Raw genomic sequence first — 20,394 nt, forward strand, 5'->3', positions numbered from 1 at the left:
GGCTCAGGTTCAGGTTCTATAACTGGGTCTAGATAACAGGTTTTCATCGGTTGGATTTCCTCAAAGCTAAGATCCGGTTCAGGTATTAGAGTCTGGAAAAACTCAACTAAGAACTTATAAGCACATAACAACAACCTGAATAACTGGGGATCCTCTAAGTCAGTCAGATTTGACTCACACAGGTGACCACAATGAAAGAGGTGGTCTTCCTTAAGAAAATGTGTCGACCCTAATATCCTAAAGTGATTAGGTTTAGTCTCAAAACTTAATAACCGACACATCTTAAAATCAAAAGTTCCCACAATTGGTTGAAAAGTTTTTGGTGGGAAAACAAAGTCAATCTTGGTATCATAGCCTGGGTTAACCACATCAACCATAGGATGGGTTTCTAACAACTGAGCTTCTTTCTGGACATCATTAGGTTCGGGAAAACGTGTATGAAGATAATCTTGTAAGATGGTTGAGGCACAAATGTCAAGTCCTACAGGAGGGTACTTTCTAAGAGTTAAAGCATATGGAGAATGATAATCACCCCCAAACTTAGAGTTTTCCGTGTCTCTAGAAAGACTAGTCACAACTTCCCTAATTTCTAGGTCATCAGATTCCTGAAAATGGTCAATAGATTCTTCTAAGTTGGGTTCATCCTCACTCATTTCTACGAGTTTATCATCTTCTAAGACTAGTGTTTCTAAATCACTAGATTCTAAAACAGTATTCTCAGGGTAAAATCTTTCCTCTAAACCATCATCACAATCATATAAAGGATTATCAGAGAAAGGCTCATAAACTAAGGTTTTAATCATAGTTACCTCCTCCGATTCACTGATAGGCACATCAAATAATGGATTATCCAACATACTGCAGGCTAAAGGATCATGAACTACATCGTCTAAAACGGTGGTATCTCTAGTCAAATCCACATCCTTTTGAATAGGTGCATAATTATTAAAATTATTTGGATTTGTATTAGAAACAACACTATCATTATAAAGCTCAATCGGAGTAACAAATTCCTGATCACTATGCCTACATATTTCATGTTCTTCATCAATACTATCCTCATCATAATCATCACTATAATAACATGAAAATGATCGAACCTTATCAAAATAATTAGTGTCTTTTATTCTAGCCTCGTCCTCTAAATTAGGCAAATATTCACTATTGATATCAAGGGTAGAATTAGAAACCCTATTTTGGAAATTTAGATTATTTCGAGCAGCATTAGCCAATGGTTCATTTTCTGCCTCTAGACGTGCCTGAATTTCACTGAGCATAACACTTATACGTTCACCACTCTCGTTTATCATCTCAGAATATCTTGTACACTCTTCTTTTGAACTATTCATTGCAACTAAACGTTTATACGTCCTTTCAATCCGTTGTTGGGTCTCTTCTAGAGATGGAACAGGTTCAAAAATATCATAATCAGGACTAGTTTTCAAAAACGAGTAACCAGTACTACAGTGTTCCTGATTTTCTTGCTCGTAAGACCAATTCGTGTGTGGATAGTAATTTGGCTCACCATGGTATGAACCATAACCTTGAAAAGGTTGGCGTTCCCAACTACTATTCCCACCATGGTCATAAAACTGATGATGTCCATATTCAAATTCATGTTGATACTCATTGTATTGGATTCTATCATACCAGTTCGACATTCTTAATTGCAAGGGAATTCTACACAACCACAAACAAGGCCGACTCGACTCTACCAAAACAAACCTAAAGATTTCTAGCAAACAAAAAGCATGATGGCTTCACTTAGATTGTTTTCTAGACCAGCTTCTATTCCTTAGAAAACGAATTCGTTAAAATTTGAGCACACCCCTTTGGAATCAATCTGAGCTAATGTAAGTTGAATCGAAGCGAGGAAATCTTAGTAGAGCTTTGATACCCAAGGCCTCACCGCATTAGAAGGCGGCGCAGTCACGCATTCAACTCACAGAAACCATCATGAACTTTGAAGTGTGCTTAAAGAGCAACCAATATTTTTCGAACGAGTTTCCTATTAAGCTCGTTACCCTATCGATCTCGTTCTATTCCAAATTTTAAAGCTTGGGTTCGCGTTAGGTTTCGTTTTCCTAAGGCGGGCAAGAAGGGAGCGGTGATGAAATCTGAACCCTTATCTTGTATTGGGCAGGCCTTGCCCTTTACTAGGAATTTAAAAACAGTCCAAATTCGTCCTCAATCAATGAATCACCTTAAGGAATACAGTAAACCCGCTGACAGGAGATTCGCGAGTGTTTCGATGTACTTACCTCCCGTACCAGACGGGGGATGAACCGTTGAAGTCGACTCGGGCCACGACTCCTATGTCATGTACGAACCCGAGGGGCCAAGACGATATAGTAATCGTCGTCCTTCCCTGCACACAGTTTATATAAATTTTTTTTTTAATAATAATACCCTTCCGTAGGGTTAAAAAAAATAAAGTCCAATTGTCCAGAATAAAGTCCAAATAACAAGTCCAAAAATTATGAAAAATAAAGCCTATTTACAAATCCTAAAAAAAAAATTATGTCTTTTTTTTTCTTCTCTTTTAGCTTTTAGCTTTAAGCTTTTTGTTCCCAAGTCCTTAGTATTCCACTTCGAACCTGTAAATCAAAGACACAAAAAGAAACGTAAAAGGGAACAAATAATAGTAAAAAAAATAATAAAAAAACATAAAAATTCTACCTAAACACAAATCCTCGTCGGCGACGCCAAAATGATTAATGTTTTTGATTGTGATTGTAGTAATGAGGTTCAAACTCTCGGACTTGTGAAGATTAAATTTAAAGGTTTAATAAAATTATATACAAAATTATTAACAATGGGTGCGAGAGGTAACCAAGACACTAGATTCCACTATTATGCAAAATTGAATGATAAATATTTCAAAACTCTATTCAATTCTTAAGTCCTCTTTTATCTTTAATTCACTATCAATCATACAGATTCTCAAACATTATTTGTAAACCTTAAGCATAGATTATCAAGAGATTAAACCAAGCATAACCTATCAAACTGAATAACAAATAATTAAGACAATCATTCAAATAATTTAAAACTCTGCAAAAGCAGCGATTAGGTGAATTATATAATTAAATGAAATAGTTACCCATTTATGTTGCGTGAATATCTTCCTCCATTGCCTTGGTTACGAGGGAATTAGCTCATCATAGTATAAATGCTCTCAAAATAATTTATTATGGCTCAAAAATGGTTTACAAATGATGAGAAGAAGAGAAAATGGTGTAAACAGCTAATGTGCGACCCACAGAAGCGTCACACAAGAACGATACATATGAAATGTTGTAGTCTTTGGGAAACTACGACCCACACTCCACTGTCGCTGTCACTGTTGAAGAACGACAGTCACTTACAGTCTATTGTTCTTCGTGTTCATCTTCATGCAGCAGCAGAAACAGAGTTTTGCTAAACTCTGATTTCGTCTTCTCTAGCTCTCCCTAGCTCCCAAAACTCTCGACCCCCTCTCTAGTAGACCCAAAGAGCCTATTTATACCCAACAACATCTCCAAATCTCGCCAATAACTCCAATATAATTCTTCATTATGCGGGCAGTGAATAACAATATTTTCCGAATATTTTCTTACCAAACGTGGAATTTCTTGCGTAAAATTCCTCCCTCCACGCTCCAAATCGATTCTTCACGACCCAAAGTAATGCTCGAGCCATTCCACATCATCAGAACACGTCCATAACTCTCCATGACGCGTGATTATCATCCTCCAGTGCATGCTTGCCCTGTTTTGAACTCGAGAATGAAAACACGTATTCCAGCCAAATTTGATTGAAACCACCACCCAAACTTTGTTCCTTATGCCAAATCACATCTTTCTGCCAATTTTCAGCGATTGAATCGCACTCTAACCCATTCATTTTGACAATCAAAATTTTGCCAGTTGAAAACTTCTTTTCCCGCCAAAAACACAAATTCAAATTGTTGAAGAAGGTGCCCCTTATCCAGAGTGCTGGGGTGCGAATATCAATTGGGGTGGAAATAATAATTTTTCTGGGTTCCTCCGGGACATTTCTGGGACGCTTCCGGTGCATTTCTGGGGTGCCTACGGTACATTTCTCCGGGGTGTAAAACACTGCTTTTTGATCCCATTTCGCCGCAAGGGCTTATTTCTCTAAAATTTCCTACAAGAACACAAAATAACACAATAAGTACTTAATCGAGTCTAACAATACAGAACATTGAGAACAAAATAGACACATAAATGCATCTATCAGTTATTTAGGAAAATAACGCGTTTTTTGTATGTCTTTCTATAAAAACGGCCGTTATAACGGTTAAATAGAAAATTAAGAAACATTATGGTCTGAAATTCCTATCTGACGGTTATAACATGCGTGAAAACGTTGTGACTAAGATTTTTTTTCCTTTTTTAATACTCCCTCTGTCCCTAAATAGATGACCTATTTATTTTTAAATTTTGTCCCACTAATAGATGACATATATCATTAAAAAAATGGGATATTTCTAAAACTATCATAATTGATTATTTTTAGTATAAGAATATGTATAATTTGATAGTCATGTTTATATTCCTTACGTAGGTGTTTTAAAATGCTCTTCACTATGGTATTTCAAAAGTATCATTGATCAACGTAATGCTATCGAGAGCATGTTTGTGGACAAAGAATTTTTGAAATTGGTAAAGGAAAAAACTAAACTAGCTAGAGATATGAAGAATATTATTTCAAATGAGATGTTTAGGTCGACGTGTCAAAATGCGTGCATAATGGTTGGTCCTTTATTGAAAATGGTTCGTTTTTTGGACTCAGAAAAACCCACCATGGGTTATTTGTTCCATGCACTTGCTACATGTATAGAAACTATACAAATGGGTTTGGGATCAAATTGAAATGCTTCTATCGTATGTATAATAAAGAAACAATGGAAAAGTCAGTTGAGTTCTCCTCTTCATGCTGCAACGTATTTTCTCAATCCTTATTACATCTTTAACCCAACAACCAATCTCATCAATAATGAAATTTCTGAGCTCGAAATATGTCTTATTGAAGTTATATCAAAAATAGTTAGTGGCCCGCAAGAATAAGCGAAATGCATGCTAGAGGTACAAAATTACTAATATTATCTCCAAATATGTTTAGTTAAGTAATTTGAATTTCTAGCACCAATTTTACTTTTCTTTGTAGGAGGGAAGCATGCGAATGATGCAAGGTCAATTTGCATCACCATCAGCACGTATTAATTGCGGCTCAACACGGTGATCCTGTAAGTTGGTGGTTATCTTATGGTGCTGAGTATATCCATCCCTCCAGAAGATTGTAGTAAAGATATTAAGTCAAACAAATACATCATCTGGATAAGTGAAGAATTGGAGTATGTTTAAAGAATCCACTCCAAACTACACAATCATTTACTTTCATCGAGAATACATGATCTTGTGTATGTTCAGTACAATTTGAAGTTGGAGCAAAAAAGAATTAAAGGTAAAGCAAGGCAAAATAACATTGATATTCACGACGATCATAGTCTACTGAGGGATGACAATATGCTTGAATGGATAGCCGGGGAAGACGAAACACCGGTTTTATTACCTCAAGAAGAACAATTGTTAAATATGCTGGAAGAGGAAGCCATTAATAATCCATAGCCCGTCCATCTACCATACAACTAGAATGATCCCGAAGTTGAAATCTCATACGAAAGGTTACCGGTGAGTGACTTTGTTTATGAATTTGGTAATCTTTCATTCAGAGATAATACACAAGGTTATGAGAATGTGAATCATACATATGATTTTCACTACACTACCAATCGCTCTGACCAGGATGTCCAATATATGAACGAAGGATATAATTCTAATATTAATAACAAAATATAATGAAGTGGGTAACAATGATGATGATAATGGAGGCTAATATGATTATGATACTTATACGAACGAAGACAACCAGTATCCCGTGACGATGACTATAATAAGGAAAGGAACCGTCGAGAAAATGAAAAATACATGAATAGATCGAAAAAGGGTGGTCGTCGTAGTTGGCTCGCGTAACTATTTAAATGATAAACACTAGCTTAATAATATTATATTTTTTAAATTTGAAGTTTTTAATCATGTAGTTTACTTTCCCTGTATTATTTTAAAATTTTAATTCTACGTTTTAATCCTTCAATCCAGAGAAAGAAAAAAAACTAAAAAAAAATGATAAAAAAAACTATTTACACGATTATAACGTGCATGATAACGGGAAAACAGTTCTAAAAACGCACGTTAAAATATTGTTTAGAAGAAAAAAATTCAAACTAATTTTAGAAAAACGGTTATAACGTGTGGGAAAACTGAAAAACAGCCCTAAAAAACTGGCGTTATTTCTTATTTATCGGTATTAATAAAGGCACGGGGTTTGGGGACCCTCATGACCATGATATATGGGTGTGACCCTTTTAACGGCCGTCTTTTCGATAAAAAGGGGTGTTTTTCAAACCTTGATTTAGCTTGTACTTAGGCGTTATGTTATGATGTATGCATTATGATGTGTCCTTAAAGTTACATGTATTAATGCGATAAATATCGCTTTTCAGTAATTTTCTTCTCTTTTGCTCTTGGATGAATGATATTTCTTATTTTATGCTACTAGATTAAGATTCTTTCCTCCCTAACCTAGTATTGTGAAAAGACGTGGATACGTGGTACACCACCAAGTGATGTAGCAGATATTTTGACTAACCAAGCTAAACATTATACGTATAAAGTTAGTTGGGATATAGTCCCTCCTCTTTATATTGGAGGAAAACTTAAGTAAATTGGAATTAGGAGAGACATGCAGAGACTTTTTATGCAAGAGATCTTGGGTGACGTTCCGTGAGTTTAGAAATTTTGAGAGACTCTTTAGATGATTTTCAAGGAATTATGATAATTTTTATTGAGACAATAAAACATACTATATGAATTTCAATTTACACATGAGACAAACAACATATTATTTACTTTACAAAATGAATATATGAATATTTTAATGAAAATGTATTAGTTCATGCATGGCTAAGTGAAATTGTAACCATTTCTCTGAATAAAATGGAATTTTTTTTGCTCTAGCAGCACCATGTCTAAACATGTGGCACTATATGATGTCATTTAAACCAACCTACTCTAACCCCTGTTATAACGAAATTCTTAGCAGAAAAAAAATATTCAGTCATACTAAGAAGAACTATTTTGTAGATATTCCCGGCTGATTTCCCCATTTCGTAAACCTTAAAGAACTAGTCTGTATACCGTTCTCGCAACTTCTTAATAAGAAGACTAATTTGCACAATAAGACTTATTTGCCATTCATGTTGTAGAAGTTTCAAAAATATTAAAAATAGTTTTCTTTCAGAAGCTTGCTTGCAATTGTTCTGCCATTTTATATGTTAATTAACCGTGAACCAAATAATAGTCCATTTGAATTCAAAGTTCTTTTCATTATTTTTGGATTCTTTCATTGCGAATGCGAAGAAGAAAAGACACGGACTCCGTTCAATTAATCGGTTGATTCATCTATGCTTAATGGGGTCTATACAGTGAAGTCACTCTTCAAAACAAGTAAAGAAGCTTATTAGTGGTGCAAGCATAAGGATGACTTGAAAGACATCAACTTAAGAGTCGCGACAAATTAGATTGACTTTTTTTCTTGATCTTTTGTCAGTCTGAATGCAGTTCCTTTTAATTATTTTGAGCTTTACTCACTCCCTTAAAAATTTTCTCACAAAAACGAACACGTTGATAACAAGATGGAGATTCCTCTTTCTATTTTTGTGAACGGATGATTTTAACCCCCTCCATAAACAGTTTAAAGATCGGGTCTATAAACTGTTTGAAGATCGGGATTTACTTCAGCCGCAGTAGATAAAAGCAGGTTACAGGATATATATACGATAGTTTAAATTTTCTGCGATTCTCCTTTGAAGAATGGTTGAAATATTTTGTCTGCTAACAATTTGGTAGGTAATAACTAGGGTAAAAGATTGGTTAGATGACATCATAATAGGCCACATGCTTGGCCATGGTGTCGCTAGATCAAAAAAAATTCCCCAATAGGTAAAATAAAAATGAGACGAATATAAGAGATTTGAATCTATAGTAAACTTATTAGGTTTTGGAAGACAACAATTTTTTTTCTTCATTTTTTATGAATTTACTTGTAGCTTATTTGGTTATTGTTTTTAGTATTTTGATGTTTAAAGAAAAGAGAAAGAACAAAGTCTCTCAAAATATCATCACTTAAGAGAGACTTTCTTTTCCTGGCGTTTTTAGGAGCCACTGAAAAGGATTTAGGGGCCAACAATAAAACAAAAAAGGTCACCCAAACGTAAAATGTAGCCATCCCTTATCCCGCGTAATTCATAATGGCAAAATTGCCCTTACATAATCTGTAGATAATATATTGTTTTTATCTTCCGAATGCATTCGGTAGACAAGATAAGAAGCATGCGTCCGAACGTAGTGGGTGCAGTATTTGAATGCATTTTGTTTCATTTTTCATTTCTTTTCATTTTTGAGTTATAGCCATGGCATGGTAGGATCAGCCACAGTCATATTCGGAAGATATATCATTTGAATAAACTCCTGAATATACGATGGCCCAAAAATCAGAATTTTAGAAAAACGGAGATTTTTAAATTTTGAACTTGTAATAATCAGAGAAAATATAATTTACATAAACTCCCGAATGTATGTTGCCTAACCTTCTAAAATGGCCCTTGAAACCACCTAGAGCCATGGCATGGTAGGATCTGCCACAGTCATATTCGGAAGATATGTCATTTGAATAAACTCCCGAATATACGATGGCCTAAAAATCAGAATTTTGAAAAACCAAAAGTTTTCTAGTTTTGAACTTGTAATAATCGGAAGATATTGCATTTGCATAGACTTCCGAATGTATGTTGGCTAACCTTCAAAATCCTTAGGTTTGCGCCTCTTGGAACCACCTAGAGCCATGGCATGGTTTGTTATGCAACAAGCATATTTAGAAGATATTGCATTTGCATAAACTTCCGAATGTACAATGCCCCAAAAATCAGAATTTTTGAAAAACCAAAAAATTTCTAGTTTTGAACTTATAATAATCGGAAGATATTGCATTTGGATAAACTTCTGAATGTATGTTGGCTAATCAGAAGACATTAATAATATTTTCTACCGAATGATATATGGTCCCAAAACTATTTCAGTTTCAACATTTACAATCGGAAGAATAGAATATTATATTCTCTTCCGAATATATACTGGCCCCAAAATGGGATTTTGCCTAAATCACAATTTTGAGAACTTTTCATTAATATATATATTCGGTAGTCAGTGTATTTTGTGTCTCTACATCAATATATTCGGAAGTCAAAAAAATTCTTTAATCTACCGATTATATCCATGTTTTTCACAAGAAAATATGACCAACAATATTCGGAAGTTAATCTATAACTCTATCTCCCGAATATTGTCCATGTTCTTGAGAAATGAAGAACACGACTACATTCGGGAGCTAAAAATCATGCATATCTCCCGAATATGGGAAAAAACAGAAAACCTTAGATTTTTTTTTTGATTCATCGAATTAAAGCGACATAAACCCAAAAAATGATCGAATCTTATCTAATTGGGGCCATTTGAAGTTGTCAGAGTGTTTGGCTATCAGATTCGCCACCACCAACTACATACGCGGCTTCGCGTCCGCCGTGTTCTTCGTGTTCTTCGTCACTTTCAGCAACAATCTCTTTATTTCTTACTAAAATTCCAACATTTGGATCGAAACCGCGAGCAACGTTTTTAGTTTTAGCTCTTTGGGGTTCATTACCCTTACCCATGATTTTATAAATGAATCGACGATGTTTTTATTTGACGACTCACGACAACGACGATGATGAATTGAAGAAGAAGAAGAAGAAGAGTTGAAATGAAGGAAATTGAAATCAGATTTTGGTTTTTATTTTTATTTTTTCTTGAAGGGCATAAAGGTAATTTCAAACTCATATAAGGTGTTCCTTACCTAGTGTCCTTGTATGGGTATAAATCAATGGCCCCTAAATCCTTTTGAGTGGCCCCTAAAAATGCCAGGTTTCTTTTAGCCATTTATGATATGTTTTGTAATAAAAGTTTCTAGAAGTCTCTCAAAACCATAAATCATTGATTTCAAATTCCAAATCTAATAACAGAGAATTATGAAGACTTTTAGAAAGTCACGATCCAATAACAGAGATTGATTGAGATTTTGAAGAACTCTCTATTGAATAACAAGAGAAGTCTCTAAAATTCTTTCAACATCTCCACAAATCTCAATTGACCAACCCCTGTAAGATTGGAAATCCTCCTTTTAACTCCCTCATAGATGGCTAATCTTGTACCCCATCTTTCTAAGTTACACTTTTAATAAAAATTCACGGAATAGGTGTTCAGAGATGCAAATTTTGTATCATTGATCAGATTTGGATTAGAAGTAAATTTCGGGATATATGGTAAATTTTAGATCACAAGATAAACCTGAACCGCACTAGTAGATTTTAAGCTAAGTTGTCGATTTCAAATAAGTGACGACAATTTTAAAGCATACAGATATGTTTTGAGGCATACGTTCGGCTGAAAGTTATCAACCGAACCTTGAAATTATCAGCCAAACCTAGACAAAAACATAGGTTTGGCTGAAAGTTGAGTATGCCTCAAAAAAAAACTCGGACTCTCTCAAAATAGGTTTCAATTTTTGGTCACCCACAAGCTGGCCTCCCGAGCCAGCCCACACTGCTGGCAACTTACATCTGAGATCATGAGCATTTGTTATCTGTTGATCATCTCTGATTCTCTCCAATCAGTCTGGAATTCGTATGACTAAGGTCTTTCAGTCATTTTCTTGACTAATTTGAGGTCTAAAATCTCAAAATTTAAGAACCCCAACAGTTAATTCATTATCATCCACAAATCAATTGACAAACAGAAATACACGGGGAAAAAAAATTACCCCAAAAAACAAGAATTTCCATCAAAATTAGGGTTTACCAAATCGACCCCCCTTATTTCGACCAGAAGAACAGAGGATTACTCTTACTACTAGTAGTGCTCACTTCACGAAGTTCTTCTTCTTTAATCGTATCGATCTGATGATTTTGCTGTTCCTGCTGCTGCTCCTGTTGTTGCTGTTGTGGTTCATCTTGATGAAAAGAAACTGGTGATTTGTTCTTACGAGATCCCAGTAGTGTTGATGATGAAGCTGAGGGTGGTCTTGATTTGATAACTTGGTACGCATATACGGCAACAGATAATGGAGATGCAATTATGAAAAAACCTAATAATAGTGGTGGTGGATAACACCAAATTCTCTTTGGAAATCCTGCACTCTTTGTATACCAATTACTATTATTGTTGTTCATAGCCATGGAAATCGAATACCTTGCATAAGGAACAAGCAAGTGATGTGGAGACGGTGAATTTGGGGGAGTATTTTCTTTAACAGGGTGTTCTAGGTCTGGGACTTGTTAAACAAGATATTTGGAGGGCTCACAGTGGACCTATAACGTGTATAGGACTCACATGGGGCTGATCTGAATACATGGGCTATTCCTTCTGGACCTCGAATAGATCCGAAGACCAAAACAGTGTCTTACCAATGACTTTGAGGCAACATTAGAAACCGGTTTTGTGACGTACGAATATGTTGAACCTAGACAAAAACATAGGTTCGGCTGAAAGTTGAGTATGCCTCAAAAAACCTCGGTCTGCCTCAAAATAAGTTTCCTACATTATACCACTGTATATCATCACTAGTATCATCACCCAATGACATTATCACTGTATTACAGTGACATCGATGATCTGAAATTACCTTGAAGACGTTTATAAAACAAGAGATAAGATATCGGAATTGGAACATACATAATCAAGGCCAAAAATTGATTTTGTTCTCCTTATTTTACAAAACAAATAAAATAAAATTATAAGAACATATTACATGGTGAGGTATTTCATCAAAGATATGTACATAAACATACAATGATCGGGCACTAACTATCAAAACTACAAGGATAGAAAAAGAGGAGAAATCCTCTCACAATCTCTCACTTGGCTTACTCTGGTAGTCTAGGCAACTTATAAGTGGGATTCATCTTCTAAGAAGAGGGTTGTGCCGGAGAGTGAAAGAAGAGGCAGATAGCCGAAATGTCATCTATTGCAATTCCCTTTCTCTTGCGTTTCCACGCCTTCACTGCACACTCCACTAATCTTTTGGCTGATTTTCCTCTGTCCGGTGTTGAAGAAACAATTCGCACTGCTTCTTCATTCGATATCACATCCCATACCTAAATAATGAGCAGAGAAATATTTTCAAACCATGTGTGCACGTTTTGATGCCATAAAAACCAAAACAAAAATGAATTCATGAAGTTTCAAAACTTAGGACTGCCGGTGGTATAGGATATGTACATACCCCGTCTGTTGCAAGCACGACAAACTGGTCTTTAGTTGTTATCCTCCTTTGGGTGACTTCAGGTACAGATGTCACGCCGTAGTCCTTAACACAATAGTCTCCGAAAGCTCTTGACATTGCCAATCCTGGTGCTTCTACATCTGGTCGCCAGACCCTATGAACCCCTGGTTCATCATCTAAACAGAACACTCGTCCGTTGCACTGGCTTATCCGCTCCGCCTCCTCTGTATTCATAGCCAATCGAATTTTTAATTGAGTATAAACTCAAATGATAGAAGAAAGATTATATGACTTGATGGCAGAGTGAGAATTTTTACGTGGTAAGTTTGGCTTGAAGTCCACAGTTAACTGAACTGGAACCAAAGTGCCATCATCAGAACTGGTGCCCAATACTGCACGAGAGTCGCCAACATTTGCTATGACAATGAACTCACCCTAACAAAACAAAGTGAGAAACTTTAGACTAATGCTGATTGAATTTTGACTAATCCAAACATACTACAGTAAATCCTGAACATGGAGATCTAACTGGTCTCATTATTTCAAGCGAGTTTCAGAAACAAATGAATCACACAACAAAAGAAAACACAAGTCAAAAAACTTACTGAGTCAATGTTAAATAGGTAATTTACCTGTCGAACGATTGACAAAGCCGTTGTGCCACTGTTGAAGCAATCTATCTTGGGGTGCCGCGCAAGCTCCTTATCAACGGCTGCACAAGTCTTCAAGAAAGATTGTCTCCATAAATCGAAATTATGAGTCTGTATAGCGGAGTCAAGATCTTTTAAATCTGATTCAAGACAATTTTGATCAAGAGCCTCCTCTTGCCAATTACATAGCAATAACGACGGCAATGATTCCCTGACATGTCTTGCAACAAAATGCCCCCATGGGCCGTGCCCATCAAACACTCCACAGAACATCATGTCTTCTTGACACCCATATTCCTATTAACACAAGAGAATCACAAACATGAAAACCACATTTTTTGCTAAAAAATGCATAATTGCTTCATAAACGCTAACTCATCGAAGTAAAGTCATAGAAAGACCTGATTAATTACCTCCAACACAATGAGAGTGTCCTGGTTTATTCCTTTCTGCCCTCTCTTTGAATAAGCAGAAGCTAGATTTTTTGAACCTTCAGCATTTACTACACCCGATGAACGGAATATCAGTTCGGTTTTCTTTGCGTCGTTAACCATCGTTCTGGACACTTCTTTTCCTAATTTGTTTGTGCAATTCCCTCCTTTCTTGATGGACAATGATCTTGAGAGTCCATTTAATAAATACGAAAAATGTCCCATTTTACTTTACCTGCAACTCAAAATTCCAGAAAATTTCAACAAAAGCAAATCCAATCAATGTTCTTGAAAGAATTTCCTCATGGATTCCAACAAAAGATCTCTTTGAAGAAAAAGAACTTTGATTTAATTAACAAAAATAACAACTTTAAGGAACAAAAAACTAAAATTTTTTTTTGCTTTTTCATGTAAATAACTTAAAAAGACGTAAAGTTTTATTCTCTGATCCTCATTTTCTCATGTACTGACAATCCAAATGAAGAAAAAAAAGACTGTAGGAGGAAATATGATCAGAGATAAAGTTTCTCACCTTGTTGTTACCGAAACGATCGAGATAAGATGATTGAAGAGAGTTTATTAAAGCTGACAGTGACGCTGAGAATCTTCAAAAATAAGCTGGAAACTGATGTTGCTAGAAGAAGAGTAAGTTGGATTGTAAAGAAGCTGTGAAGCTTCAGATCTCTTGCACTCCATCTAGACTAGACAAGAAGAGACGAGAAGGAAGAAACATATGCAAGATAACAAACCGTCTCTTGTACACAAATACTGTCAGCTTAGCTTAGCTTAGGTACGTATAAATTTAAGCTCTAGCTGTCTTAGAAAAGTAACTTCTTTTTGAAAAAGTTTGGAACTGTTTCAACTTTGATTTTAAAAGCCAGTTGTAGATATATGGATAAAGCTTTCGGTATTAATTGACACAGATAAACCGCCTCACCAATAGCCCCAGGCCCCGGTTATTAAGAGTAGCTACTTTGGCGTGAGTCATCGTTGTACAGTGATGATATCAGTGATCTGAATTCAAATATCGCTAGCACCAAATTCTTTCTTTACCGATTAAAAAAGAAAAAGTGCTACTTTGTCATTATATAGTTTCATAAGATGTTGGCTACATCCATTCGTTAGTTCTTGATTTTCTGGACAATTTACAATTCTGTTGTCTCTTACGGTGGGAGAGTTTTTTTCCTTTTCTTTTTGCCAAAAGATTTATCTCGTGTAGTTGTGTACTTAATCACAATTCGTCTATTATTGAGTTTAAGAAAATAAAATTGATCATAGAATCCAGGCGCCCCAAACAAACCATTTTAATTAGTCCCAAACTTCACAATAATGATATAGTCGTTTTCACTATACTGTATCATCCCATTGAGTTTTAATTAGTAAACTAATTATGTTTTGACCCTAAGCTAGTTAAGTTATCCATCGAATTTAGTTTAATTTATAGTACAATATTCTCCTCTGATTAGATATCCTCTTTTTATACCTAATATTTTTCATTATACCTTAACTAATTAATTAGTAAACTCAATTTTTATAATGAAATGCATCTATCTTATACTTATCATTATTATCTTTGATCATATAAAATAGCCATGCAATAGTGACTAGTTTAGAACCTGATTAATTATGTTAAATCCGTTGAAGAAAGTAATTTGTTGATTAAAATTAACTAATTTGTTTATCAAACTAGCAAAAGTTAATTAGTGGGAACAAATGAAAAGAAAACCTCTTATAAGATACTAATCTCTTCTACATCATCTATTTTAAACTTATATAATGGTCACACCAATATCTAACTTACAGATGGACGTGTTTGTGTCGACCAAATTTAGGGGCCTTGAACCTTTGTCAATTTTTTTTGTTGATAATAAATTGGTGTTGATGGATTCCATTGATTGAGAGAACTCAGGTTACTGGTATCACTACCCAGTGATTTTATCATTGTACTACACTGATATCGGACTCTTTCTTGACCTAATTAAATCGAGAAGTCAAAAATAAGTTTCTAAAATAATTTTTTGGAATGACTTTAAAAGAAAAAGGTTTTATTTTTTTTGTGAAGCAATTTTTTTTTTGCTTATGACTATTGAGAACGACTTTTGCTTCTCGAGAAGTAAAAACATGTGTTGCCAAACATATTGTGAATGATCATATCGTGACTCCCCATGATATAAATAAGTGGGAGGATGCCATGAACATGGGTAGCGCTCCTCGTTGGAATTGGGTGCCTTATCATGAACCCTTAATCAAGCAATAAGTTTTGGTTAAGTTTAATCAATGATTGTAATAACTGTTAACTTTGATGGTTAGGATGTGATCACGTGGACAGAGGAGAGGATTTAGTGAATTATCAGGTTTTCGATTTCTGCTATTTATTCATGATGTAAGAACCCTTGCTTTTATTATGAATGAATTGAATGAGTGGTATCTATTTACTCTGCGGATTACAAGCTAGGTTAAGTTATTGTTAGCTCTTGTCTCTATCAATCTCTCTAAAAGTACTCAATTCATTACAATTGGTATCACCCAATGGATCTTAGGAGTGTTTTTGAAACCATGACTGGAGGTCCTACGATTAAGGATGTAGACCAAACCAAAGAGCTGCAACACCTGATGAAAACTCTTACAGAGAGTCAGATCCGTGCTTGGATAGCCAACAACGTGCAGAAGAAAAACGTGAGGCTGATGCAAAAGCTCAAAAGACATTAATGAACAGATTGGTACAACTCACTGAAGAATCTTTAAAACTACGTACTTCAAACCAATCATCGACCTTCAGATCTACATCAGCAAACCCAAACCCTATTGCCCCATCAAAGTCATCAGTCTCAGATCCCAAATCCATCGTTTGGATCTTTACAAAACATCCACAAACCTGCAAAACTTGACTTTCCCATATTTGATGGCGAAAATCCAAGAAGCTGGATTAGAAAGTACATGATCGATTCTTCCAGATGTATCCCATGGATGACACAAAAAAAAAAACAGGATTTGTTGCCATGTACGTCCCGATTTGACCTTTCATTAGAGAGCAGCCTTTCAGCACCCCCCTGCAGGGGAGAAAGAGAAAGAAGGGCGTCAAGTGGATAATGTGTACCATGTCGATCATGCCAAGTCAGGGATATGAGTAGTCCGTCTTGGTATGAAGTGAGAAGGAGAGTCTAATGAAAGACCAACCAAGCTAAAGACAGAACCGAATTACTTGATCTTAGGCGCGGCAACCTAGTAATCTGATCAAATATATAGCTAATTGATCATATTTTTCTAATCAATTAGCTTGATTACAGCGCTGGTAAAACTTTTATTAATTAGCTTGATTTTTCTAATCATCTCTTCCGTCGTTTTGAAGATATAGCTAATGATAATTTTGTGGGATATTTTAACAAATTAACCCAAGTAACTATTGTAGAAGAGTATTTTCAAACTTTTGAACAACTTAAAACCCTCATGCTAAGTCAAAATTCTGCTTTAGATGAGGAGTATTTTTTTATAAGCTTTATAAGTGGGTTAAAGCCAAAAATCAACAACTTTGTTAGGATGCATAAATCAACATCCCTTTCTCAAGCTTTTTTCCGAGAACGCTTGGAAAAAATGAGCTTACTCCAACTTTAAAACACCCTGTTTCTAAACAACCCACCACTTCATCTTACTTTCCTAGACCAATAACATCACAAAACCTACCTCATTCCCAGTTGTTTCTCCATCAACAACTAATTTACCTTCTAAATCACCTTATATCCCTCTTATTCGTCGTCTTACTCAAGAGCAATTAGCTCAAAGACGAGCCAAAAATCTATGTTATAATTATGATGAGAAGTATGTTGCTGGTCATAAATGTAAACAATTATTTATGACAGTTGGTGATGTGGAACAACCTACATCTACATAGGAAGCACCATTAGAGACAATTGAATAACTAGTGGTAGAACCCACTATGAAATCTCATTACATGCTCTCACTGGCCACATAAGGGAAAATACCATACCAATTCCTGGGTTCATCAAGAAACAACAAATTACAATCCTAGTGGATACATGCAACGCCCACAGTTTTCTTGATTCTGAACTAGCTAGAAAGTTGCATTGTTCTTTCCATCCCACAACCCAATTGCTAGTTACAGTAGCCAATGAAGATAAGACTACCAGTACAGGGATGTGTAAACAAATGCAAGTACACAAGTTTACAGGGACCTACATCTACTTCCTCTTGGGGGCTGTGGCATGGTCCTTGGTGATGATTGGCTTCGTACCCTAGGTGATGTGGTGTTCAACCTAGCAACTCTGTGCATTTCCTTCCATCATCAAGGTACTCACATCACATTAATTAACATGTATATCATCTAACCCAACTCTTAAAAAGATGAGTGGTAGGACAGTCAAAAACTTTTTCAGGAAAAACACACATGGGTTAATATGTCAACTTTTTTCCATCTTTGTTAAGCAAGCACCTACAACCATTCCTCCACCCATTCAAGACTTATTACATGACTTTCAAGATGTCTTTTTTGAACCTTCTAGCCTACCACCACACAGAGTATTAGACCATAAAATTCCACTTAAACAGGTGCTCAACCTATTAACTTAAGGCCTTACAAGTGCCCATTTATCCAAAAATATATCATGGAGTCCTTAATTAAGGAGATGCTTCATACAAGAATCATTCAATACATCCACAGTCCATTTGCTTCCCTCATTCTCCTTGTCAAGAAGAAGGACAACACATGGAGATTCCGTGTTGACTATAGGAAATTAAAAATGAACTGACTATTAAAGACAAATTTCTTATCCCTGTAATTGATGAACTACTTGATGAATTACATGGATCTAAATTCTTTTCTAAGATTGATCTACATTCAGGATATCACCAAATCAGATTATCTACATATGACATACCTAAAACTGCATTTAATACCCATCATAGGCAATATGAGTTTAAAGTAATTCCTTATAGCTTAACCAATGCAACTGCAACATTTCAGACACTAATGGATTCTGTTTTTGATGATTATGAAAAGGAGTCTTTGTAAAGTCAGGTAAGGCCAACACTAATGGGTCCTCAAGCTATGGGGTTATCTACTTATGAAAAGGAGTTATGGGCTGTTGTGAGAGCAGTGACAAAATGAAGGCAATACTTATTGGGACATCAATTTATTATCAATACAGATCAGCAAGTATCAAGTAATTCATAGATCAGAAGATAACCACTGTGCTTAAACATGGATGGTTGATGAAACTATTAGGTTTTGATTACACAATTCATTACAAAAAATGGAAGGACAATACAGCAACCGATGTTTTTCTAGATTACCCTATGACCCTTTTGAAAGATGCAATGCTCTATTTCTATCTACACCAAATTGGGCCAGTGATATCATTCTCTGCTATGCAAATGACCCTTTAGCTACTCAACTTATTCCAAAATTACTGGTGAATTCTACTGCAGTTCCACAGTACACTTACATGGAAGGTATCCTCATGTACTAAAACAGAATTTATGTAGGCACTGGAACAAATCTTACAGAGACCATCTTGCACTTTGTACATGCATCTTTCGTTGGGGGCCATTCAGGGGTCCAAAGAAGCTACATGAGATCCAAAGCTTACTTCTTTTGGCAAGGACTCAACAAAGAAATGCTACTTTTAGTGAGCCAGTGTGACATCTGTTAAAGAAATAAAACTGAACTTGCTCATCCTGTTGGATTATTGCAACTACTTCCCATCCCCACACAAGCATGGAAACACATAAGCATGGATTTCATTGATGGGATTCCTAAATCCAATAAGAAGGATGTGATCTTTGTGGTGGTTGACAGGTTTACTAAATATGCACATTTTATCAGCTTAAGCCACCCATATACTGCTTCTTTTTGGCTCATGAGTTCCTTAATCATGTGTTCAGACTATATGGTCTACCTCACTAGTAGAAATGGGGGTTAAAAGGACCCACAGATTCGACCCTTATTGACGGTCAACGTACCGTGGACCGGTCAAGACGGTCATTGCTGTGATAAATTTCGGGAGCACATCCCAGAGCGCTAAAAACAATCATTGTATAAAAAAAATTAATTACGCATGTGTCCCGATTCATTAACCCACACCACGACCGATGATCCTAGATTTTCCTATAGTTAGGATTTTCTGGGCCCCATCCTTTTGATGGTCACGATTAACCAAACTGAAGTGAACGGATAAGCTAAACATATTTCTTACCTAACCCATATATTCTTTATGTTTCGTATCTTCCCTGTCAAAAGAGAATGAAGCTCAGTTCTCTTTCATCCTCTCACATCCGCACCTCAAACGCTTCTCTAACTCATTTCTCTTAGGGTTTGATAATCATGTCTACCCGTGCTAATAGAAATAGAAGTAAAGGTGGTTAATCAGGAAGCAGAAGAAGACATTGGATTGAATCTGAAAAATCTGAAACCAGTGAATCTCACAGTGTTGTTGTTGATTAGAGATTCACGGTATCTTGTTTTAAGGAATATCATACACGACAAGTTTTTTTAATTTGGTTTTTCTCTTGTATTTTAATTTTGGGGTTAGGGTTTTGATTTTGCAATTTTTAGGGCTCGATTGTTGGATGAGTTTGAATGTTTTATGTTATTTGTTCTTGATTTGAAAGTGTTCTCTTGTTGAATCAGATTCGAAAAGGTCTTTCTCGATTTACAGAAAAGAAGATTGAAGAATAGTTACTGCTGTTTGCTGCAGATGATGAGATTATGGAGGTTAATGTCTTTGAATCCCCTGATTAAAGATATTAAAGCTCTTACTTTTGGTTAGTATTCAGTTTCTTCTACCAATCTTAAATTTTTTATTTAATTTTGATTTTTGTTTTAATTTTAGGGTTTATGGGTTTTGGTTTTGATTTGTTTG

At 35.5% G+C, this 20,394-nt stretch overlaps 1 protein-coding gene across 1 annotated transcript; it reads right to left on the minus strand.

The window, feature by feature from the left end:
* Positions 1-11,869: 11,869 nt before the first annotated feature.
* On the minus strand, positions 11,870-14,353 carry LOC113348867 (probable protein phosphatase 2C 34). The gene is made up of 6 exons (XM_026592761.1): positions 14,052-14,353; positions 13,502-13,754; positions 13,071-13,385; positions 12,756-12,873; positions 12,439-12,662; positions 11,870-12,310 (listed from the first exon to the last, which is right to left on the minus strand). The coding sequence occupies exons 2-6, from the start codon at positions 13,742-13,744 to the stop codon at positions 12,122-12,124; spliced, it is 1,089 nt and encodes a 362-aa protein (XP_026448546.1). The 5' UTR covers positions 13,745-13,754; positions 14,052-14,353; the 3' UTR covers positions 11,870-12,121.
* Between the last annotated feature and the right edge of the window lie 6,041 nt (positions 14,354-20,394).

Source organism: Papaver somniferum, chromosome 2 (genome assembly GCF_003573695.1).
Source record: "Papaver somniferum cultivar HN1 chromosome 2, ASM357369v1, whole genome shotgun sequence".
In the NCBI taxonomy this organism is placed as follows: domain Eukaryota; kingdom Viridiplantae; phylum Streptophyta; class Magnoliopsida; order Ranunculales; family Papaveraceae; genus Papaver; species Papaver somniferum.

What these genes read in the sequence shown, in the direction of transcription:
- LOC113348867 (XM_026592761.1), bottom strand. Translation starts at nt 13,744, where the DNA reads ATGGGACATTTTTCGTATTTATTAAATGGACTCTCAAGATCATTGTCC. An exon ending in ACACTCTCATTGTGTTGGAG is followed by an intron (nt 13,386 to 13,501) that starts GTAATTAATCAG and finishes TTGTGTTAATAG; the next exon opens with GAATATGGGTGTCAAGAAGA. An exon ending in CTTCAAGCCAAACTTACCAC is followed by an intron (nt 12,663 to 12,755) that starts GTAAAAATTCTC and finishes CTATGAATACAG; the next exon opens with AGGAGGCGGAGCGGATAAGC.